The sequence below is a fragment of the Bubalus kerabau genome, chromosome 14, assembly GCF_029407905.1.
Source record: "Bubalus kerabau isolate K-KA32 ecotype Philippines breed swamp buffalo chromosome 14, PCC_UOA_SB_1v2, whole genome shotgun sequence".
Taxonomy (NCBI): Eukaryota; Metazoa; Chordata; class Mammalia; order Artiodactyla; family Bovidae; genus Bubalus; species Bubalus kerabau.
Window position 1 is genome coordinate 17,072,142 of NC_073637.1, and position 24,254 is coordinate 17,096,395.

The 24,254-nt window shown below is 41.7% G+C and overlaps 2 protein-coding genes across 19 annotated transcripts in view; one reads left to right on the top strand and one right to left on the bottom strand.

The window, feature by feature from the left end:
* Window positions 1-15,976, bottom strand: part of NSMCE2 (NSE2 (MMS21) homolog, SMC5-SMC6 complex SUMO ligase) — a 237,249-nt gene extending 221,273 nt beyond the window's left edge. For all 17 annotated transcript variants that reach the window (XM_055545814.1, XM_055545802.1, XM_055545801.1 and 14 more), the window contains exons 1-2: window positions 15,843-15,976; window positions 8,772-8,948 (exon numbers count right to left, since the gene is read on the bottom strand). In XM_055545814.1, the coding sequence (XP_055401789.1) occupies window positions 8,772-8,934 (163 nt within the window). In that variant the 5' untranslated portion in view covers window positions 8,935-8,948; window positions 15,843-15,976. The remainder of the gene's footprint in view (window positions 1-8,771; window positions 8,949-15,842) is intronic.
* A 45-nt stretch (window positions 15,977-16,021) lies between these two features.
* The window catches only part of WASHC5 (WASH complex subunit 5), a 55,056-nt gene continuing 46,823 nt past the window's right edge, over window positions 16,022-24,254 (top strand). The window contains exons 1-5 of one of the 2 annotated variants that reach the window (XM_055545798.1): window positions 16,022-16,195; window positions 21,828-22,137; window positions 22,605-22,750; window positions 23,434-23,518; window positions 24,123-24,223. In XM_055545798.1, coding sequence (XP_055401773.1) covers window positions 21,952-22,137; window positions 22,605-22,750; window positions 23,434-23,518; window positions 24,123-24,223 — 518 coding nt within the window. In that variant the 5' untranslated portion in view covers window positions 16,022-16,195; window positions 21,828-21,951. The remainder of the gene's footprint in view (window positions 16,196-21,827; window positions 22,138-22,604; window positions 22,751-23,433; window positions 23,519-24,122; window positions 24,224-24,254) is intronic. The other variant, XM_055545796.1, reaches the window with a different exon arrangement.

Here is a 24,254-nt window from a genome sequence, read left to right on the forward strand (position 1 = left end):
ACACATTTTTTGTATCCTTAGATATACAGAATAACTCAGGTTCCAAGTTATGAAATTTCAGTAACTTAGTGATTATACCTTTTAAACAATCTTGAACCTGCAGTAAACGCACACAGTAAGGGCGCAACAGCTACCTGATTAGCAAGTGTTCTGGTGCCACCTAGTGGTTATGCTTCTCGCCAAAGGGGAAACAGTGATTAGACCAGGGTTCTTGGCCCACGGAGGAGCAACATCAGCTTGTCCCAGACCTGTTGAAACTTTAGAACTAGGGCCCAGGAATCTGTTTTAACAAGCCCTCTAAATTAATTCCTTCCACGTTTGAGCACTACTGGATTAATCAGTACCGACACAAAGATTAAGTGCCAAGTCTTAAAAAATTAGGTTCAACAATGAACAAAAGTGCTCAATTTCTAATTTTGGAAAGCAATTTAGTTTTCTGCATTTTGAATCCAAATATCTGTATTTAAGGAACTGCGTTAAAAGCCGTTTACTAACACATTAATATACATCCAACATTTGAGAGTCCCAGGCTCTGAAAATATCCCAAGTGCACCCTGAGGTCTGTGCCCTGAGGAAATCCAGTTCAAAGGAAAGGCCAAACACAAAACAAAACAAAAATACAATGAAAGTGAAAGTTGCTCAGTCATGTCCGACTCTTTGCGACCCTATGGACTATAGTACGTGGAATTCTCCAGGCCAGAATCCTGGAATGGGTAGCTGTTCCCTTTTCAAGGGAATCTTCCCAACCCAGAGATCGAACCAATATCTCCCGCACTGCGGGTGGATTCTTTACCGGCTGAGCCACCAAGAATACCGGAGAGGGTAACCTATTCTTCCTCCATCATATCTTCCCGACCCATGAATCAAATCGAGGTCTCCTGCATTTCAGGTAGATTCTTTACCAGATGAGCTACCAAGAAAGCCAAGCCCAAGAAAGTGAAAGTGTTAGTTGCTCAGGCTCTATGCAATCTCATGGACTGTAGCCCACCAGGCTCCTTAGTCCATGGAATTCTCCAGCCAAGAACACTGGAGTCAGTTGCAATTCCCTCCTCCAGGGGATCTTCCCAATCCAGGGATCAAACCCAGATCTCCTGTATTGCAGGCAGATTCTTCACTGCATGAGCCACCTTAAGAAAAAGCATTAATTGTTATCAGGATATCAGGTTATGGCCTCTCAAGGGGGCCCACCTGAAAAAGGGGAACACATGAAAAGCCAGGGTGGTAGAACACTGGTGATTTTTAAATAAAGAGTCACCAAAGAGCTTCCCAAGTGGCACAGTGGTAAAGAACCCACCTGCTAATGCAGGAGATGCACGAGACACGGATTCCATCTCTGGGTTGGGAAGATCCCTTGGAGAAGGGAATGGCAACCTGCTCCAATATTACTGCCTGGAAAATTCCATCAACAGAGGAGCCTGGGCTGCTACAGTCTGTGGGGTTATAAAGAGTCGGACATGACTGAGTGACGGAGAGCACACTGATGATAACACCCCCTAATAATAGCAGACATTGCAAAAAAGGCCCACTGTTTATATCTGCTCCTAATAAAGTAATCAAGAGAAAAGCAGGTCTGATGAAGCCTTGCTGAATTGTTTATTTTCTATGTAGGTCTCAGAGGAGAACTTGGTTACTTTAAATAACTTAAGACAACTGGGATTCATTAAAAGGAGTTCCACAATGCATCTAGTTGTTTGCATTCCCTTAAATTCAGCTTGATATTATGCTCTTCTTAGGGGGGGGACTAATTTTTAATAAGTATCTGTTTATTTATAATTTAAAAGTTATATGCTTGAAATAAAAAAACTGGATCAAGAGATATATGCCCAATATGACTACTGGTCCACAGAGTCACAATTAAGTATATATACCATCCTTTACTTCACGGCTTAGATGACAAACCTATCACTTAAAAGAAAAAACCTCTTTAAAGGTTAACCATACAAAACCAAGCCTCAAATATAACAGGTAACATAACAGACATTAATATCAATGGCATATAATATAAAGGAACTGCAATAAGAGATAGAGAAAATATACCCCCAAAATGCCTCTGACATCACTAACAGCTGGTAAGAATTACTGCCATCCACTGAGGGTCATCAGAAAGAGAAAGTGGCACCAGAAAATCTAGGTCAAGGGGCTGAAATCAGGCCAAATTGGTTTTAAATTCAAATCCCCTAGCTGTCACTTAGGTGTGTGCCCTGTGCTAAGTTATTTCAACTCAGTGAGCCTCATTTCCCCGTCTATAGAGTGAGGATAAGACCACCCCGTTCAGTGATTCTCACCACCCTGCCTGCCTGTGTGCCTTCTCAGTCGTGTCCAACTCTTTACAACCCTATGGACTGTAGCCCGCCAGGCTCCTCTGTCTATGGGCCTTCCCAGGCAAGAATACTAGAGAGGGTTGTCGTTTCCTGCTCCAGGAGATCTTCCGGAGCAGGGATCGAACCAGCATCTCCTCCATTGGCAGGCCAGGTTCTTCACCACTGCGCCATGTGGGATTTTCAGTGCATTCACATTTAATAGTATCGGCCCACAGTCAGCTCTCCCAGCTCGCTTTTCTTCACCCACTGCAACTCCTCCATCAGGAGGTGAGGCATGTTCCCAGACCGAGACTGAACAACGCAGTAGCGCTGGCGACACATCCGACAGTACCTCGTGTGCACCTCCAGGACGCAGGTCAACAGCGCAGGGACTCCATCAGCGGAGGCAGAGGCTCACGCGCAGGACAGACAGGTAACAAATAAAGTGACTGCCCCAGTGACAGAAGGAGGCTTCCCCCAGAGTTCGCTCAGAGTCATGTCCACTGACTCAGTGATACTATCTAACCATCTCATCCTCTGCTGTGCTCTTTTTCTTTTGCCTTCGATCTTTCCCAGAATCAGGATCTTTTTCAATGAGTCGGTTCTTTGCATCTGTTGACCAAAGTCTTGATGCTTCAGCTTCAGTCGTTCCAATGAATATCCAGGGTTGATTTCCTTTAGCACTGGCTGGTTGGATCTCCTCGCAGTTCAAGGGACTCTCAAGAGTCTTCTCCAGCACCACAGTTCAAAAGCATCAGTTGTTCAGTGCTCAGCCTTCTTTATGGTCCAACTCTCACACCCATACATGAAAAATGCTACTGGAAAAACCATAGCCTTTGACTCTACAGGCCTTTGTTGGGTATGTAATGAAGTCTCCATAAAAACCCAAAAGGGTGGGGTTCACAGAGCTTCTGGGTTGGTAAACACACAGAGGTGCTGGGAGGGTGGCAGGCTTGGGGAGGGCACAGGAGGTCTGTGGGCCTGTGCCCTTTCCCTCTCACCTTGCCCTTGGCATCTCTTCCACCTGGCTGTTCTTGAGATGTACCCTTTTATAATAAATCAGCAATCGAGGATGTAACTGCTTTCCTGAGTTCTGTGAGCTGCTCCAGCTAATTCTATCACTACAACCCAAAGGGCAGACTTACAGGACTGAGTCCATAGCTTGTGAGATCTGACACTAACTCCAGGTATAGTGTCAGAACCGAACTGAACTGCAGGACACCCAGCTGGTGGCCACAGAGATTTGGAGAACTGCTTAGAGTGGGGGAAACACCCAGACATTCGACAGCTAGAAGTGTCAGAGCGTTGTGAGTAGCAGAGGAGAAACGGTGCAGTTTTCCCTACACCTGGGAACTACAAAGACACAGGCAAAGTGACTGAGCTCTGCTAGAGACCTGGATTTTTACTATTCTGTAGGCCACACCTTTATACTTTTAACACTACAGATACCATAACTTTCAATAGTCTTTATTTATTTAAGTTATAATAATCTCTTGCTTTTATAATTGGCTCCAGTTACAAAAGCGATATAAGACATACAAACATTGGCTTCTTACGGTTACTGTTATTTTTATTGTCTTTTGGCCACCACCCCACTATCATTACTTCCTTCTAATTACTGCTTCTACTCAATAATATAATTATGGAATACAGCATAAGCGAGAGGCCCAAAAGAAACCTTCACCGTAACTAGAGTCCTGGCTGTAAGAAGCAGTTCTTAAGACAGAGAAATTTATTACAATATAATGAAAATCCAGATCTTCCTAAGAAAATGTCTTGAGAATGTGACGTTAGTATGTGCTGGTTTCTCAAACCATTAAGTAATTCTGAAAATAAACTTAACATAAAGGATTTAAGTAAAATAATTACTCCTTTTTCACAAAATTAGATGATGAGTGAGAGTGTTATGGGTGGTCATAACTTTCTTTTTCTTTCTATTCATCAAATTTTTAGATTTAGGAATGCCTTATTTCAGGAGGAAACTAGAATACTACCCCCAAAAGCATTCAAATTAAGAAGTATGCACTCAACTAAATGCTTAATGTTTGCAAAACTTCAGTTATTCATCAAGAGCACAAACTTCTAAGACCACGCAAGTTTTTAACTCTGACCGCTGTTCTTTATGGAGAAGGCAATGGCACCCCACTCCAGTACTCTTGCCTGGAGAATCCCATGGGCGGAGGAGCCTGGTAGGCTGCAGTCCACGGGGTCACTAGGAGTCGGACACAACTGAGTGGCTTCACTTTCCCTTTCCACTTTCATGCATTGGAGAAGGAAATGGCAACCCACTCCAGTGTGCTTGCCTGGAAAATCCCAGGTACAGGGGAGCCTGGCAGGCTGCCATCTATGCGGTCGCACAGAGTTGGACACGACTGAAGCGACTTAGCAGCAGCAGCAGCAGCTATTCTTTATTCATCATTAACTCTCAAGTAACTGTCACAAAGTGAAAACTCTGTTTCTTGCCTGGATGGAGTAAGGTGTGAAAAAGAAAAGGAATCAGGTTTAAAAGGTGATGATTCTTAGCTGGAATACAAATTCTGGATACAAGAGAGAAAACTGATTATCATTCCGTCAATTCACCGTATCGATTCTATCAGCCAAGATGCACTGGCTGCAGGGGAGGAAACCTGTCCACCATCGGTTACCCAAAAAGGAACTGGTTTTCCTGCCATTATGAGTCTAGAAATAGACAGCCAGGGTCAGCACAATGACCCCAAAAGATCCCAGCTTCTTCCTTCCACAACCAGACTCAACTCTGCCTTTGTAAACAGAAGACGCTAAAGCCCAGGAAACGCACAAATGTCCAAGGAAAGTAGTTGAAAACTCCACTTGCAGAAAAGGACAAAAGCTGATGGGCTGTTTCAGAAAAAGCCTTGCAACCTCACTTTGGAATTTCAAAGGGAAAAGGAAAAGAAGAGGAAAAGGGAGAGGGAGAAGAAAGGAAAATCAGATACTGTCAATCTCAACAAAATAACCAAAACTTTCTGAGCTAAATATCACTAAATGTTACTTCAATATTATCCAACTACTGCAAATGCCACTTGAAGGACAAAATCAATTTTCAATAAAGTGTAATGGTTAAGGGCAGAAACTCTGCAGTCAAATCACTTATGTGCAAATCTCAACTCCCACTGCTGAGTAACTGTGTGACCTTAGGAAGGTACTCAGCTTCACTAAGGCTCAGTGGTTCACAGCGGGGATTAACAATAGTCCTTACTTTGCAGGATCACAAGTCGGACCAAGTGAGACAGCACCTGTAGAAACAGCACAGACCTGCACACCTTTGTTGCGTGTACCAAACCCAGCTTTTACCTTTGGAGCAGGATGGCCATCACCATCACCGCTGTATCCTGGCATAGTTCAACAGACATCCAGTCCCTGCCTGACCTCAATAACTGAAGTCTTTCTGCTCTGCTTCTTTCAGCAAGGCACAGAAAGAAAGCAGTATAGAGCAGTAAAATCCAAAAGCTCTCCATCAAAATTTTCTCATCTACTGAACCCTTGGGCAATTTAAATATGCATCTTTTTATTCTTTTCGTCCAAATGTTCCTCACATATTCAGCAAGAATCAGATATTTCGCAGATAAAAAATTATAAGTTCAAAATCCAAAGAAAATTACCTATCTTTGAGCAAGTTACAGAACGAAGGCTGTAACTGGGACTAAAGCCCATATCAGACTGATTTTAAGTCCTCCATTTAAGGGGCAATTTTGGCTCTGTCTCTTAAAAGTCTTTCATCTACTGTTGCAGACTGCTGCTAACTGCTAAGTCACTTCAGTCTTGTCCGACTCTGTGTGACCCCATAGACAGCAGCCCACCAGGCTCCCCGTCCCTGGGATTCTCCAGGCAAGAACACTGGAGTGGGTTGCCATCAGACTGAGTTAGCATCAAATTTACTTAAATGACGGGTGTTTTTCTACTCTCTGGGTCCTTGGAGACGGCACCTCAGTCTGGTGCCACACGAAGACTGCTCTCCAACAAGCATTTGCTCAATTACTCCAGAGGGGGTCATTCTAGGCCTCCTCTCTGTATAGAGTTTCTCCCGTCACCTAAATCCTGCTCATAGGCACTCCAGTTCAGGTTCATAACCAGCTGTTCTCAGGGTGTGGTCCCCGAGACCCTTCCACAAGGTCCACAGGATCAAAACGATTTTCATAATAACTGTCAGACCTGCAACAGAGTAGCTGCAGCAGAGACCACATGGCCCACAGAGTTTAAGATATTTGTTATCTGACCCCTGATGGAAAAACTCTGCCAATCTCTGCTTTAGAGCATGAATCTTTCAAAAAGTGATGCTTATGTTTCCTCTTAAATAACACAGATGTTGCATTTTGTATCAAAATATACATCTTATTAAAAAAACAAAACAAAAATGAACTTTGTATTAAAAACACTCAGAAATCTTCAAACCAAATCCCGAAAAAAAACTGATACAACCCTCCAGGAGGTTATGTAACAGCTCTTTTCTCATGGTTTAAGGTTTTATTATGAGTTTCCCCAGGACTACCTACCAAAGCCAAATCTCCATCAGTGTCAAAAAGAGACTACAAATCAGGCTGGACAGACGTAAGACCTTTAGAGAATACCCACTAAAGATGGGTGACTTCTGCTGCCTTCTGTGAATGAATATCTAGTATGGAACTCACCTTCCTACCATGAGTAACCGTAAGGCTGGGCAAAATATAGGAAACAACTGCTTTCAGACATTGAGACAACAGGCAGAGCAGAATTGGGATTCCTGAGAAATCAGGTGAGGTAAGTCCTCTAATTGCTCTCCTCCCTGCAGAAAGGAGGAAGAATCTAAGTGGAGCACAGCAGTCTGGAAGGACCAAAGAGACAGAGACTGGAGTTCAAGTTGCTGAGCATTAGGGGTTTTGCAAGACAGAGCACAGTGAGGGAGGTATGCAGAGAAAGCCCTTCAGGAATCTATACAGAGACTCCTCCTAGAAGCTAAGTCAGCCCTAAGTGAAGCTACACTGTGCGCATGCTCAGTCGCTAAGTCATGTCCAACTCTTTGAGAATCCATGAACTCTAGCCTGCCAGGCTCCTCTGTCCATGGATTTCCCTGGCAAGAATACAGGAGCAGTTTGCCATTTCCTTCTCCAGAGGATCTTCCCCACCTAAGGACTAAACCTGTGTCTCCTGCATTGTAGGCAGATTCTTTACCACTGAGCCACCCAAGAAGAGAAAACTACACTAGACCTGTCCTAATGAAGTTTAATAACAACTCTGGAATGGATCAACCTAATCCACAAATTACTTAGCTGCCAACCAAAACAAAGGTCAATACTCTTCAAAGGAAGATGACAAAATTCAGAAACTCCACAACATAATGTACTCAAGCAGCAATGGACAGAGCTGACAGAATCAGCAGACAAAGATATTAAAACAGACAAGGATGTTATAAATACACTTCATGTGCTCAAGAATACAAAAGAAAACATGAGCATAATGAAGAGAAAAATAAGATTCCATTTAATTCTTTTTTATGTTTTCTAAAGCTCAAAAAAGACTCTGAAATTAAAAGTCCCCTGGATAGACTTAGCATATTAGACCCTTGAAAAGACAGGACTAATGAACTTGAAGACACAGCAAAAGAAACTATTCATACTGAAGCCAAGGAGAGAAAAAAGACTTGAACAAAATCACCCAAGCCTCAGTGACTTATGGGACATTACCAAGCAGTCTTACATACATGTGATTGGAGCCCCAGAAGGAGAAGGGAGAGAAATAGTAGCAGAAATTTTTTTCCAAATTTGATCAAAACCGTAAGTCTACAAATCCATAAAGCTCAAAGAACACCAGAAAGAATAAACAAAGAAAATCACATCAAGGCATATCACAATCAAATTGCTAAAAAACAGCGATAGTAAAACGAAAGAAGAAACATGTTGCTCCCGTGCTTCTATATGTGATAGATATAAAATAAAAATAAATCTAAACCAAACAAAGAAAATAACATTTTCCTGGATCTTCTGATCAAAAAATTGTGGTCAAGTTCAGGAAAACTGAACTTTTCTCATTTTATTGTAGAGGCCTTCCTTTACCAGTACCCCTAGCATCAGCTTAGGCTGTCTACTGAGTAATTAATCAAGAACAAAATATAGTTAAATTACTGAAAAATAACTATCACAATGCTATATACCATACAGTTCACAAATATCACATACTTTTGATTGTATGCTCCTTGAGATCAGAAACCTTCATGTTTCAGCACATAAATTTCTAGTGCAGTTTCTAGTGGTTTGAACATAAGGGTCTGAACACATACAAATGAGTCAATCTCATCTCACCCTCTGTACATTACTATGCAGTATACATACAAGATGAGAGAACAGATGCCCAGAGGGTTAAATGAGCGCCCCAAGCTCATCCAAAAGGTGAGTGGTATCTCACATCCCTAGAGCAATGCCACCGCACAGGGTCACCTCAAAACAGACACTAAAGAAAGACGTTTTCATTATTACTTACTCTGAGTTTCCACGAGATCCAAAGCCACACTAGAAGCTGTGTCCATTCCGGAGCTGATACAGGATTGGAAGTTTTTCAAGGAGGAGAGTGCAGATTCTACACCACTGAAGGATATAAAACCAGTTGAACCTGAACCTGAACTTGAAGTGGAACGCCCCGGCATCTTGAAATTATTACCTAAGTTTTCAAACACAGTGAAATGAGATTTATGAATAAGAATAATAACTGCATAGAAAAACAGAACCACTAGAAATATCCATATGACTGTATTCAGTATCTCTACAAATGCTACCTATTCTATATCCCTTGAAAGGATATCAAAGCATTGTGCCATTATCTGGGCCACCAAACACAATATCTGCCCGGTAATATACAGGGAAGGTAAGTGTTCTCATTTTTTAAAGGAGGGATAATACTCTCTTTCAAAAGATGCCCTGATTCTCTAAAGAATTCAACAAGAGCTCAGTTCCTGAAAACCTAAAACAAAAATGGGTCAGAAAGAGTAGACTGCTCATATGATGCATTTTTCCAAAAAAAGAAAATAGTGGCAATAAAATAGTTTAATAAGGGATAATTTTAAAAACCTGCAATTTTTAACTTATCTGACGTTTAAGTACTGATTTCAAGGCAGTGAATTAGAAGCCACCTCCAGGCCTTGGCATAAAAACCGAACTCTCTCTCTACACCATCCAATTTTACAGCTTGAAACAGACAAGCAATGACCTTAGAAGTCACATACTGAAGATGGAGAATCACCAAAAGGAAGAAGCCTAGGTTCCCACATCACTGCTTGGAGGAAAACTGCCCACCAGTCAGGTTCCATGCATGAAAGAAATTGAAATGAACTTCAGTTTTGCAAAGCCATTTAGATTTGGGGGTACATCTATTATTATAACACCAACTGTTGTTCAAAAAACACAACCCTGCAAGGACCAAATGATATGGTTCAAGTATTCAGTTATCTGGGGGGTCAATCTTGATTCTAGTGTAAGTCTAAGTTGTCCAGAACAGCACTATCTAAAAAAACTTCTTTCTTCCATGACAAAAATGTTCTTCCTATAGTCTGCATTGTCCAATATGGAAGCCACCATGCATGTGTGATTATTATTTAGCAGTGATTACTGATGGTCACAATAGCATCAATACCCCACTCCAGTAGTCTTGCCTGGAAAATCCCATGGACAGAGGAGCCTGGTAGGCTGCGGTCCATGGGGTCGAGAAGAGTCGGACATGACTGAGCGACTTCCCTTTCACTTTTCACTTTCATGCATTGGAGAAGGAAATGGCAACCCACTCCAGTGTTCTTGCCTGGAGAATCCCAGGGACGGGGGGTGCCTGGTGGGCTGCCGTCTATGGGGTGGCACAGAATTGGACACGACTGAAGCGACTTAGCAGCAGCAGCAGCAGAAGCAGCCTGACAAAAGAACTGAGTTTTAAATTTTATTTCATTATAACCAATTTAAATTTAAATAGCCATACTATAAGTCAACTACACTTTAAAAAAATTAGTAACATATCCCCATTGAAACAGATTTCAGTTCAGTGCAGTTACTCAGTTCTGTCTGACTCTTTGCGACCCCCATGAATTGCAGCACACCAGGCCTCCCTGTCCATCACCAACTCCCGGAGTTCACTCAAAATCATGTCCATCGAGTCGGTGATGCCATACAGCCATCTCATCCTGTCATCCCCTTCTCCTCCTGCCCCCAATCTCTCCCAGCATCAGAGTCTTTTCCAATGAGTCAACTCTTGGCCAAAGTACTGGAGTTTCAGTTTCAGCATCAGTCCTTCCAATGAACACCCAGGACTGATCTCCTTTAGAATGGACTGGTTGGATCTCCTTGCAGTCCAAGGGACTCTCAAGAGTCTTCTCCAACATCACAGTTCAAAAGCATCAATTCTTTGGCGCTCACCTTTCTTCACAGTCCAACTCTCACATCCATACATGACCACTGGAAAAACCATAGCCTTGACTAGATGGACCTTTGTTGGCAAAGTAATGCCTCTACTTTTTAATATGCTATCTAGGTTGGTCATAACTTTCCTTCCAAGGAGTAAGTGTCTTTTAATTTCATGGCTGCAATCACCATCTGCAGTGATTTTGGAGCCCCCAAAATTAAAGTCTGACACTGTTTCCACTGTTTCCCCACCTATTTCCCATGAAGTGATGGGACCAGATGCCATGATCTTAGTTTTCTGAATGTTGATCTTTAAGCCAACTTTTTCACTCTCCTCTTTCACTTTGATCAAGAGGCTTTTTAGTTCCTCTTCACTTTCTGCCATAAGGGTGGTATCATCTGCATATCTGAGGTTATTGATATTTCTCCCGGCAATCTTGATTCCAGCTTGTGCTTCTTCCAGCCCAGCGTTTCTCTTGATGTACTCTGCATAGAAGTTAAATAAACAGGGTGACAATATATAGCCTTGATGTACTCTTTTTCTTATTTGGAACCAGTCTGTTGTTCCATGTCCAGTTCTAACTGTTGCTTCCTGACCTGCATACACATTTCTCAAGAGGCAGGTCAGGTGGTCTGGTATTCCCATCTCTTTCAGAATTTTCCACAGTTTATTGTGATCCACACAGTCAAAGGCTTTGGCATAGTCAATAAAGCAGAAATAGATGTTTTTCTGGAACTCTCTTGCTTTTTCGATGATCCAGTGGATGTTGGCAATTTGATCTCCGGTTCCCCTGCCTTTTCTAAAACCGGCTTGAACATCTGGAAGTTCACGGTTCATCTATTGCTGAAGCCTGGCTTGGAGAATTTTGAGCATTACTATACTAGCGTGTGAGATGAGTGCAATTGTGCGGTAGTTTGAGAATTATTTGGCATTGCCTTTCTTCTAAACAGATTTAGAAGTCTTTTTATATCAATACCAAAACTTAAAAAAAAATAAAATCATTATTCTTGGTACATAGTCATATTCTTTAATCAGTTTATTAGCCATCTGTCTTTAATACTATGACATGGGTGTTTCTGAAGATGTATTATCTCAATGTGCTCTTATTATTTTAATTTTTCATAGGATTTCCTGAAATTCTCTTCAAAACTGCATGTCATGCTTATGAATGTGAAGCTGTTGACACCTTCAAATGAGTCTTTTCTGAAGACCATTTTTTTTAAACTGTAAAATACTACAAGTAACCTACTGTGAAGCTCAGAAGTAATACTTCTAAATGGAAAATGTTTTCTATTCTATTCTCATTTTTCTAATAGATATATGTAAATATTTCATCACTAATATTTTTACCTATTTCTGCCTCTATTCAGAGGATCTCTGTTCAACAAATATCTTTTATAAAACCAAACTTATCAACTAAGTTACCTTATTATTTTTGTCAATGCTCTGCTATGTAGAAACAATGCAAAAAAAATATATTAAATAACCACATGTGTCTAGTGGCTATTGCACTCGACAGCACTGTTCTAGAAATACAATTATCAAAGTATTATTGATATTTATACTATCAATATAGTACACACTATATCACACACACACTATCACACACACACTATCACACTATCACACACATACATACACACTAGGGGTTAGGCTAGTCACAGTATGAACAGGACATATGTTCCTAGAATATTAATTTTACTTAAAGAAAACATGAAACATTTATATTAAAACAAACATTAGTTACGTTATAGAGTAAAATGTGGGGGCAATACTAGTAGGAGTTAACTTCTAAAAACTTCAGTGGGGGGTCAACAAGTAGCCTCTGGAGCCAGCTATGTGAGTTCAAAGCCTGATTTTGCCATTAAAGTTGCTGAGTAACTTGCGACAAATTATTTAACCTGTCAATGCCCTCCCTTCCCTTTCTGTAACATGAGGATGATCCAGTGCCAGTATCAAGGGTTACTGGGAGGACCAAATGAGTTCACTTGTTTAACAAAACACTCAGAATAATGTCTGGCAAATCATCTTTTAAAATGAGAACAAATAACACCACTGACTTAATCATCACTGTGAGCAGCAATACAGAATACTACATAAGTGAAATGGACCCTGGTCACCAATGCCTGGAAATTCCACCTGTCCACACCACTCAAAACTGCATCACTCTGGTTGAACAGCTTAACTTCTCTATCTTCGGTTCCCACCCTCCCCCCCACCCCGTGTAAAAAGGAGATAAGCCATTATTGTAAGGATAAATTAAATTTTATAGTTTTCTCAAACTTGTCTGATCTTAAGAATCAGTTGAAATACTTTCTAAAAATACTATCTCAGACCTACTGAATCAGTCTCTAGTGGACATTCTGAGGAAATGATATTTTTATGAAGCACCGCAAATAATTCAGGTATGGTGAACACTGAGATAATTGTGCCCTCCAAAATTCATGTTTACCCTAACTTCCAATGTGATGACATATGGAGATAGAGCCTGTGGGAGATGATTAGGTTTAAATGAGGGGGGAACCCTCATGATGGGATTGGCATCGTTAGAAGAGGACGAGACACAGGGCTCACTCTCTCTGTCCTTCATGTAAAGATACAGGAAGGTGGCCATCTGCAAACAAGGAGGAGAGTCCACCAGTACTCAACCACACCAACAACTTTTAGTCTTCAAAACTGTGAGAAATAAATTTCTGTTGCTTAAACCACCAGTCTATGATAATTTTTAACAGGAGCCCGAAGTAAGACACAATGTATATAAGGATTAAGGGCTTTCGTGATAGCTCAGTTGGTGAAGAATCCGCAATGCAGGAGGCCCCTGTTCGATTCCTGGGCCTGGAAGATCCGCTGGAGAAGGGATAGGCTACCCACTCCAGTATTCTTGGGTTTCCCTGTGGTTCAGCTGGTAAAGAATCCGCCTGCAATCCAGGAGCCCCAGGTTCGATTGCTGGGTTGGGAAGATCCCCTGAAGAAGGGAAAAGCTACCCACTCCAATATTCTGGCCTGGAGAATTCCATGGGCTGTATAGTCCATGGGGTCGCAAAGAGTTGGACACGACTGAGCGACTTTCACTTTCACTTTTTCACCTTCATATAAGGATTAATATAATCCTGGACAAACGGAAAGCCATCCTTTTTATATGAATGCAAAATTCACATTACTCCAATGAAAACTTTACACTTGCAGACAGGTGAGGAAAACATCTTTCTGTAATTCGGAAATACCAAGAGGAACGATTCAGATCCAAAAGCAAGAGAAATGGCTTTTCCCTATCTGACAGAGGAGCCTGGTGGGCAATAGTTCATAGGGTCGCAGAGTTGGACACGACTCAAGTGACTTAGCATGCAAGTACAGCTAAGTACGTAAGTCACAGGGCAGCCTGCCACAACAAAGAATTATTTGGTCCCAAATGTCAGCGAAGTAGTTGAGAAACCTGGGTTCAAACTAACCACTTCTTGAAGCCTTCCTCGGGGAACAGTAATTATTTTGTTCTCTATACCTATGGTCTCAAAGAAAGCTTAAAACACGATTACCCACTTCCTGAGTTTTCCCCTAGCATATTCTGTTGCTTTCCCTAACAGGCCTTGTCTTCATCAGTTGGTGCTGCTCTAACAAAATACCACAGGCACAGTAACATATAAACAACAGAAACATTTCTACAGTTCTGGAGGTTTGAAGTCCAAGGTCAAGGCAACAGCACAGTCGCATTCTGCTGAAGGCCCTCTTCCTGTGGTTCATGGCCAAGACCTTCTAGTTTTGTGTCTTTACATGGTAGAAAGGGTAAGGGACCTCTCCAGAGCCTCTTTTATAAAGGTATCAAGCCTACTTGGAGGGCTCCATCCTCATGATCTAAGCACTTCCCAAAGGCTCTAGTGCCTAAGTACCATCATCTTGGCTTTGGGAATTCAACATATGATCTGGGAGTGGGGTGGGAGAGGATATAGACATTCAGACCACAGCAGGTCTTTAAGATTCTCTGTAGATGGGGTGGCCAATAATCAGCTAATGTAAAAATAAAAATACTCCTCTCATCTTTGGGTACAGCAAGTGGTAAGCACACAAATAACCTAGATACTGTGCTGACCACCTTTAAATCCATAGGGCCCTATACAAGTTCAGCCACCAGAGCTCTACCTTCTTTTTCAATATGCAAGGATACATCTTTATGAAGCGTTCTCTTATCCATACAAGCTATTGTTTGTTTTCTTCTTCATGCTACTACTGTCCCCCTCCCCCAACCACACACACATTCTACTTTAAAGTGAAAGTGAAAGTGAAGTCGCTCAGTCAAGTCGGACTCTTTGCAACCCCATGCACTATAGCCTACCAGGATCCTCTGTCCATGGGATTTTCCAGGCAATAGTACTGGAGTGGGTTGCCATTTCCTTCTCCAAGGGATCTTCCCAACCCAGGGATCGAACCCAGGTCTACTTGCTCACATGTCTGCCACTCTTTCACCTTGCCAACAACTTAAACTAGAATTCTGACATATTCCACACTACATAAAACAGCCCCTCACACAAAATAGGCAACTAATAAAAATTTGGAAGAGTTACATCAATAACAGAAACCATTTCTATGTCCCCTATAGCATGCCATGAACTGGCATCCCTAAGCTTTGCTCTCATTATAGTTAATCCTCACAACCATTTACAGGCGAGAAGAGAAAAGGAAACTGACACCCGGAGAGTTTATTTCAAATATGTGCCCAAGGCCCTGCTTTGAAAGCCAGCTCAAACCAGATTTATTCAGATCAAGAATTCGGGACCTCACACTACTGTATATAAACAGATAAACAATAGAGTCCTACTGTAAAGCACTGGGAACTATATTCAATATCTTAATAATCTATAATGGAAAAGAACCTGAAATATATACATATACACACAGATATCCGAATCACTTTGCTGTACACCTTAAACTAACACACTGTAAGTGAACAATATTTCAATAAAACGTAATTCATGATCCACATATTTAGAGCCAAAGGATGGAGAGATGGCGTCTTGGAGAGTGAGGTCAACGGCCCCAGCCTCCCCGCTGTGACCGTGAAAAGAACCACGACCATAACCCAGGTCCACAGATCGCAGCTCCGGGCACCCGCCGAGAGCCCGAGAAGGAGGCGACACCCCTCGTCACCCTCCCCATTGCTATCCCTCGCTCCTGCCTTACCTGGCTGCCGGATGTAGCTCTTGTCTGGCTGCGCCCGGATTCCCCGCGCCCGGACCCCAACTCCTTCCTTCACTCCCTTCCCCTGTCGCTGAAACGGCGAGCGCGGGCTCGGACGTCATCAGTAGTCGCCGGCGAGCGGTCACATGACGCCCCGCCGCCGCTCCCCGCCCCTCTGTCATGTGACAGTCGAGGGACCAGGGGCGGAAGCTGGGGTCTGGCCGGCTCAGGATAAGGGAAGGGCTGGGGGTAAAAGTGGAAGGACCCTTACGGAGACGGAGGGTGGGAGCCGGCGTGCAGACTCCGCGCACGACCGCGGGCCCTGCGCGTGCGCCCTGGCGCGGCCCGGGTGACAGGTGAGTCGGGGCAGTGTGCGCGCGCCGCCTCCTTCACGTCCCCCGTCCCCTCCCCCGCCCGGGGCTGGGCCGCGCTGGCCCTGGCACGGAGCTGGGGAGATTTTGCGGCGTGGGGTGGGGTCTGGATGGGGGAGCCTGGCGTTAGAGGACTGGGGGTTTTCCTGGAACCGCGGCTGCAGTTCAGACTCCGCATCTCCACTCAGGTGGAAACAGTTTTACGCGCTGCTTTGGCGCTTTAGAAGTGATGATGTTCAGCTCCTTGGTCCGCATCTGATCCTTCCAGGTTTCCGGGAGTAAGGCTTTGTGGACGTCGTGATTCCTCCATTTACTCTCGAGAAACCTGAGTGGTTGGTGGAAGCTTTTACAGTCTGACGGACTTCAGTTTGAATTCTAGTTTTGCCATGGGCTGAGTTTGGACAAGTCATTGCTGCTCTCTGCACCTTGATTGCCTCACCTGTGACACGCCAAAGTCCTTTGCATTAAAAAAAAAAATTCTGAGGGTCCTGATTTGTCTGTGGTAGTAAAGTAGTGAAGTGAAAGTCGCTCACTCGTGTCCGACTCTTTGCGACCCCATGGACGATACAGTCCATGGAATTCTCCAGGCCAGAATACTGGAGTGGATAGCCTTTCCTTTCTCCAGGAGGTCTTCTCAACCCTGGGATCGAACCCAGGTCTCTCGCATTGCAGGCGGATTCTTTACCAACTGACCCACAAAGGGAAGCCCAAGAATACCGTAGTGGGTACAGTTAGAAAAACAGAAAACACAGAGCCGGTAAGGGAACTGGGTCTCCGGATAGATTCCAAGTGCGTGGAGCTTCCTCCAACCTAGATGGTTGCCGGGAGGAGGGAGATTCTTCACTGCCTTTGTCCGCTACAAGGATCACCTTCCGATTTTTTTTTATTCTGTTTCAGGATCCATGAATCAAACTAAAGTGATTAGGCTCATTTTAGAACTTTCCTGTAAGAGATGCGCCCGTGGTTTTTATCTTGATCAACAACCGCTAGTTTATTCATGATAATGGATGGGTGGGGACTAGTGCTCCCTTCTTTATGTAACTGAGGTTTTTATGAAAGGATTAAACTAGATCAATCTTCTTTTGTCCTCTGTGTAGGATAAAGAATGATTCTTCCCAGGGAACTTTAATTTTCATAATTCAGTTCTGTACTCCTTGGGCAGTTGGTATAATGCTGCCATGCTTCATTCTTGAAAGCATGTTGTCTTTTGTCTAGAATTACTTTCCAAACTAAAAATCACAATTCCATACCAGTTCTTTAAAATGAGGTTACAGCCACTTTTCTGGGTGCCTTGTAAAAAGAAAACAGGAAATTGAGTGGAATTTCTGGTTTCATTTCATGGCAAATAATAAGACAACCTACATTGCGATAAGTGGTCATTATAAATTGTCTTCATTCCTAGCACCAGGAGAACCTCTAAAAGGAAGATTTAATATGTTATAGTTTCTTCTACCATGCTTATTCACACCTTATTCTAGAGTGATTTTTTTTTTAAGTCTCAACTAAATCTTAACATCTGTAAAGCCACCTACCTCTGAGATCACTGCAACATGATTAGGCATATTTAATGATGCTTCTTAAATTCTATTCTTTTTTTGTTTGTTTGTTTGTTTTTGTTTTTTGTTTTTTTTTAATTTTATTTTATTTTTAAACTTTACATAACTGTATTAGTTTTGCCAAATATCAAAATGAATCCACCACAGGTATACATGTGTTCCCCATCCTGAACCCTCCTCCCTCCTCCCTCCCCATTCCATCCCTCTGGGTCGTCCCAGTGCACCAGCCCCAAGCATCCAGTATCGTGCATCGAACCTGGACTGGCAACTCGTTTCATACATGATATTTTACATGTTTCAATGCCATTCTCCCAAATCTTCCCACCCTCTCCCTCTCTCACAGAGTCCATAAGACTGTTCTATACATCAGTGTCTCTTTTGCTGTCTCATACACAGGGTTATTGTTACCATCTTTCTAAATTCCATATATATGCGTTAGTATACTGTATTGGTGTTTTTCTTTCTGGCTTACTTCACTCTGTATAATAGGCTCCAGTTTCATCCACCTCATTAGAACTGATTCAAATGTATTCTTTTTAATGGCTGAATAATACTCCATTGTGTATATGTACCACAGCTTTCTTATCCATTCATCTGCTGATGGACATCTAGGTTGCTTCCATGTCCTGGCTATTATAAACAGTGCTGCGATGAACATTGGGGTACACGTGTCTCTTTCCCTTCTGGTTTCCTCAGTGTGTATGCCCAGCAAGTGGGATTGCTGGATCATAAGGCAGGTCTATTTCCAGTTTTTTAAGGAATCTCCACACTGTTCTCCATAGTGGCTGTACTAGTTTGCATTCCCACCAACAGTGTAAGAGGGTTCCCTTTTCTCCACATCCTCTCCAGCATTTATTACTTGTAGACTTTTGGATCACAGCCATTCTGACTGGTGTGAAATGGTACCTCATAGTGGTTTTGATTTGCATTTCTCTGATAATGAGTGATGTAGAGCATCTTTTCATGTGTTTGTTAGCCATCTGTATGTCTTCTTTGGAGAAATGTCTATTTAGTTCTTTGGCCCATTTTTTGATTGGGTCATTTATTTTTCTGGAGTTGAGCTGTAGGAGTTGCTTGTATATTCTCGAGATTAGTTGTTTGTCAGTTGCTTCATTTGCTATTATCTTCTCCCATTCTGAAGGCTGTCTTTTTACCTTGCTAATAGTTTCCTTTGATGTGCAGAAGCTTTTAAGGTTAATTAGGTCCCATTTGTTTATTTTTGCTTTTATTTCCAATATTCTGGGAGGTGGGTCATAGAGGATCCTGCTGTGATGTATGTCAGAGAGTGTTTTGCCTATGTTCTCCTCTAGGAGTTTTATAGTTTCTGGTCTTACGTTTAGATCTTTAATTCTATTCTTTAGGACCAGTTTTTCAGCCAACAATGGGGCTATTTACCAAAGACTGTTGTCGTTTAGTCCCAAAGTCAAATCTGACTCTTTGAGGCCCCATGGACTGTAGCCCACCAGGTTCCTCTGTCCATGGAATTTTCCAGGCAAGAATACTGAAGTGGGTTGACATTTCCTTCTCCAGGGGATCTTTCCAACTCAGGGATTGAACCCACGTCTCCTATCTTGGCAGATGGGTTCCTTACCACTGAGCCACCAGGGAGGCCCACCAAAAACTTTAGTCAAATTTGAAGTTGCCTACAGTGTAACTCATTGGGTAAAAAGGATTTAAATAAGACACAGGCACACCAGAGTTTTGACTTATGTCATTATCCCAGGCCTAAGCCTCCTTGACCACATGCATGCATGTGCCCAGTGTATCTGTTTATTGGGAAAGAAGGCAGGTCATGTTGCTTTGCTTTAAGCTGTTTTCTCTTGGCCACACTGTCCTGTCTTGGTATCCAAATGGTAGCAGTTAGACCTGTTCATCCTAGGCTCCCCACTTCTGAATTGAGTCTAGAATTTCATCCTGCTGAAACCTGGGTTAGTTTGGCGTTCTTCAGAGGACTTCAAGTGACTTTTGTTCCCATTTTCCTTTATTTTCTCCTTGTCTCATTTTCCAAGCCAGACCATTTCAGTAGGAGAAGTGGAATGAAATTATCTGAAATTCAGCCTACTAGGGATCAGTGTGACTCAACAAGCAAGCTTCACAGAGAAAACTGAAGGGACTTGTTAATAATTTATGCCTTAAAGTATATTGTAGACAACCCTTGCAGGAGAGAGTTCTGGATAACTGTAGTGGCTCCTCCGTAATCCCTGCTATGGGCCCCAGCTCCGCCTCCCCCAGCTCACTCCCCACCAGCCACACCAACTACTTGTTCTTCCTTGCACATTCCTACCCCGGGGCCTTACTTGAACTTCCTTGTAACTCCTTCCTGGAATGCCCTTCTCCTAGATCATCATCTAAAATTACCTTCAAACCTAGTGGCTTTAAAACAGTATAAACATTTTTTTCTTTTTTTTTAAATTTGTATTGGTGTATAATTGATTTACAATGTTGTATTCGTTTCAGGTGTACAGCAAAGTGAATCTGTTATACAAATACATATATCCACTCTTTTTTCTATTCTTTTCCCATATAAGCCATTACAGAGTTAAAAAAAAAAAAGTAAGCATTTATTGTCTAATTAATGTTTGTGGTCAGGAGTCAGCTGTGTCACTTAGCTGGTGCCTTTGGCTCAGGGGCTCTTGGAGGGTTGCAGTCAAGCTGTGAACACAAACTGAGATCTGGGTTGGAGGGTGGGGGGTGGGGGGATCCATTTCCCAGCTTACTCAAGTGGTGAGTGGCAGACTTCTCCATCATCCTATGGGCTCCCTCCACAGGGCTCTCTTACACCCTGACAACTTGCTTTTCCCAGGACACATAAGCTGAAAAGGGTTCTCAAGCCAGAAGTCACAGTCTTTTTTGCAGTCTGATCTCAGAAATGGCATTTTCACATCCTCCATATTCTCTTCTTTAGAAGGAAATCAGGAAAATCACACTCAGGGAAAGAGGCCTACACAGAGCATGAACAGGAAGGACCATCTTAGAGACCTCAGATACCCTTACAGCTTGCTCCCTCTGATCTCTGCTCAAATACCATCTTATCAAAGACACTTTTACAAACTGTGTAACATCACACACACTCCATCCCTTACCATGCTTTTCTTTACACGTTGTCACAGCCTGATACATGATTTTCTTATTTATCTCTTTCCCACTCCCAGTAGTATGTAGGCTTCATGAGAGCAGGAACTCAGTTATGTTCACTACAATAGCCGCAGGTCCTAAAACAGTGTTTCGCACATAGAAGGCACTGGATAAATATTTGTTGAACAAGTGAATCTATATTATTAAGAATGCTTTCATCTACAAATAATACAAAACCCAGTTAACAGTAGATAAACCATAAAAGTGGTCCATTTAACAAGGATTACAAGGTGAGGAAATGCCACAGTTGAATCAAGGAATCAGTAACATCAATAAGAATTTAGATTCTTTCCTTCCACAGCACTTGGTCTACTTTGCACTCATTCTTGGTTTGTCCATTGAGTACAAAGTTACTGCAGTTTCACTCTCAATTTTGTTGGGCATAAAACTTAACTTTCATAAGTTTTTGTTGATGATATCATTTCAAGATACATTGCTAATCAGAACCTCTCCACTGCTTAGTGCGAAATAGTTGTCCTTCCTTTAGAATCACCCTATCACAATTCTCAGGCATGTATTAGTCTCAATAGCAGGACCTCCCAAACTTGACGTATGAAAAAAAGCATTTTTAAAGATTGTTCCCTCACCTAATTCTAGTAAATTTTAGGACATAGTTACCCTTTCCCTTGGACCCACACATGCCCTATGACACCTTCTCCCAAGCTCTGGGATCAGCCGCATCATGTCTTTTCTCATGAAGAGAAATGAATAAAGTGTTGAGAAAGAGACCAAGAGTAATAATGTAGCAAAGTCCCTCCACAAGGAAAACATGCAGAGTGGAAAATAAATGCTCTCCCTCCATATCAGAAGTCATTATGTATTATAGTTTTTTTCAGTGAATTTGGAAGAAAAATATTGTGTATATGTTTCACATCCTTCCTTCAAAGGACTGGAGATTGTTCATACTTTTTTTGTTGTTGTTGCAGGTCCTTTAATGGAGTGGCCAATGTATCAACAGACCTGGTTTCCTCTGATGACTTACAGACCCCAGCTCTGAAGCCAGTCACACATTCCCCGTGGCCAGGCCCAGAGTAGCTGATTTTCCTCAAGATGGTAGACTTTTTGGCTGAGAATAACCTGTGTGGCCAGGCAATCCTAAGGATTGTTTCCTGTGGCAATGCCATCATTGCTGAACTTTTGAGGCTCTCTGAGTTTATTCCTCCTGTATTTAGATTAAAAGACCGAGCTGATCAACAGAAATATGGAGATATCATATTTGATTTCAGCTATTTTAAGGTAATCTTCCTCAAAGCTTTTCTTACCAATCTTTTCTACAAAAGCGTGCTTTCTCTGGAAACCAGGAGACTGGGATGTTAAGTAATTATGGAGAAAGAGTTAAAAAGAAAAGCTTTGCAACAAAATTTAATATCAGCTAATTTGAAAAGTAATATAAATGTACTGTGCAGAAGCCCTAATGTAACACAACATAATCAAATTTTTAAAAGATGACTTTGGTATGCTATTTCGCATTGAAGTCCGCCACACTTAAAAGCATGCAAATTGTGGGTTCAGTTCAAGACCATCTCCTTCAAGGGGATTTTATATCTAGGCTTCTGTTATCTACTTTCTATTCCTCTGCTTTCAATTTTTTATATCCCTTTAGAGGCATAAATAAGAACACATTTTTCAAAGATACTTTAGAAATTGTTACCAGCAATTGTATTGTTTTTTTGACTCTTTCTTTGATGTGTTTTTCTTTTTAGGGTCCAGAATTATGTGAAAGCAAACTGGAATCTAAGCCAGAGCTACAGGATTTAGATGAAGAATTTCAGGAAAACAACATAGAAATTGTGACCAGATTTTATTTAGCATTTCAAAGTGTGCATAAATATATTGTAGACTTAAACAGGTATTGACTAATTTAGTAATAGCTAATTTTGATAGTAAATAGTGGAGAGGGAGAAGGGACATACAAGAACATGTATATCTTTCTGAGTTACTAAGAAATTTACTAACTTATACCCTAGGTAATTTTCTTTTCCTTCCTGTGGCACTAGTCACCTTAAGTGTGGTAGAGTTTCATTATCACGTCCTGCTCTTGTGTAATATTATAATCATCTTGCTTTATACCAAGTCTTTGGCTTTCAGTCTTGATCCTAATTTAGTTTATTGACTATGAGAAGTGGGGAAGAAAAAAAAAACTTAATTTTTGTAGCATTGGTAGCCATAACCTTCCTTCGTATCTGTGACCATACAATATTGTCTTCCTTCTAGCCCTTCAGTGTTCATTATTCATTAGCTTTTAAGCTAACTACTCCATGTTCTTATGCCATTATTTCCAAGATTTCTGTAATTCATAAATCAGGACTAAGGAGTGTTCCTTTTACTTGGAGTGGCCATAAATAACCTGTGGCCCTGATCATGAGTTCCTACTCACAAACCTATGCTTAAAGCACATGAATGGAAACAAATGATTTGAAGGCCAGAATACCTGGTATATTGCCTAATCTTTTAAACATCTTTACTGTCCTTCTTCAATGATATTAACCTTTCATTTTCAATGGATAACTTGCTCTGGGGTTTCTTTTCTAGGTATCTAGATGATCTCAATGAAGGTGTTTATATTCAGCAAACCTTAGAAACAGTGCTTCTCAATGAAGATGGCAAACAACTTCTAGTAAGTAGTAGTGACCGTTTAAAATAAAAAATTCAGGAATGTCAAACTTACTTTTTCCCTGTAAGTCACCAATACATACAGTGTATCCTTTAAAGAGAAGCTAAATAAACTGATAACTGTCATCTAACTGGTAGGTCTTTGTCTGAACTTAGAACATAGTAGACTTTGAACAGAAGTACAAGTAAATGCAGATTATGTGGACTATGTATACTTCCTCGGTGTAACAGTTCTATCTTCTTTATCTTTTGCATCCTAGACATCTAGCCTGGTACCTAGTACATGGTGATCACTTAGGAAATATTTGTAAAATAAATGAATGATCTAGAGGTACTCATAATCTTGGAATTCTATTTTGGTATCCCAAGCAAAATATGAAAAATAGACCAGCTGAAAGATAGTCATTGTAAATTAAACTTTGCATAAATGTTTTAAAGCCCATTCTGTACAGAAGATGAGACCCTTTGAGGGGAGGATCCTGCATTCTCCTTGCAATATAAAGCTTTTAGGAGAAATGAGAGCAAAGGGCTCCTTTTACCCACCATCAGCTGTGCTGCATAAGCTTGTGTACTCCTGTGAACATGGCTCCTCTCTTTTTCTTTTATAGTGTGAAGCGCTGTACTTATACGGAGTTATGCTTCTGGTCATCGACCAAAAGATTGAAGGAGAAACTAGAGAGAGAATGCTGGTCTCTTACTATCGATACAGGTATCCCTGAGCTAAGACCACGCCCTCCAAA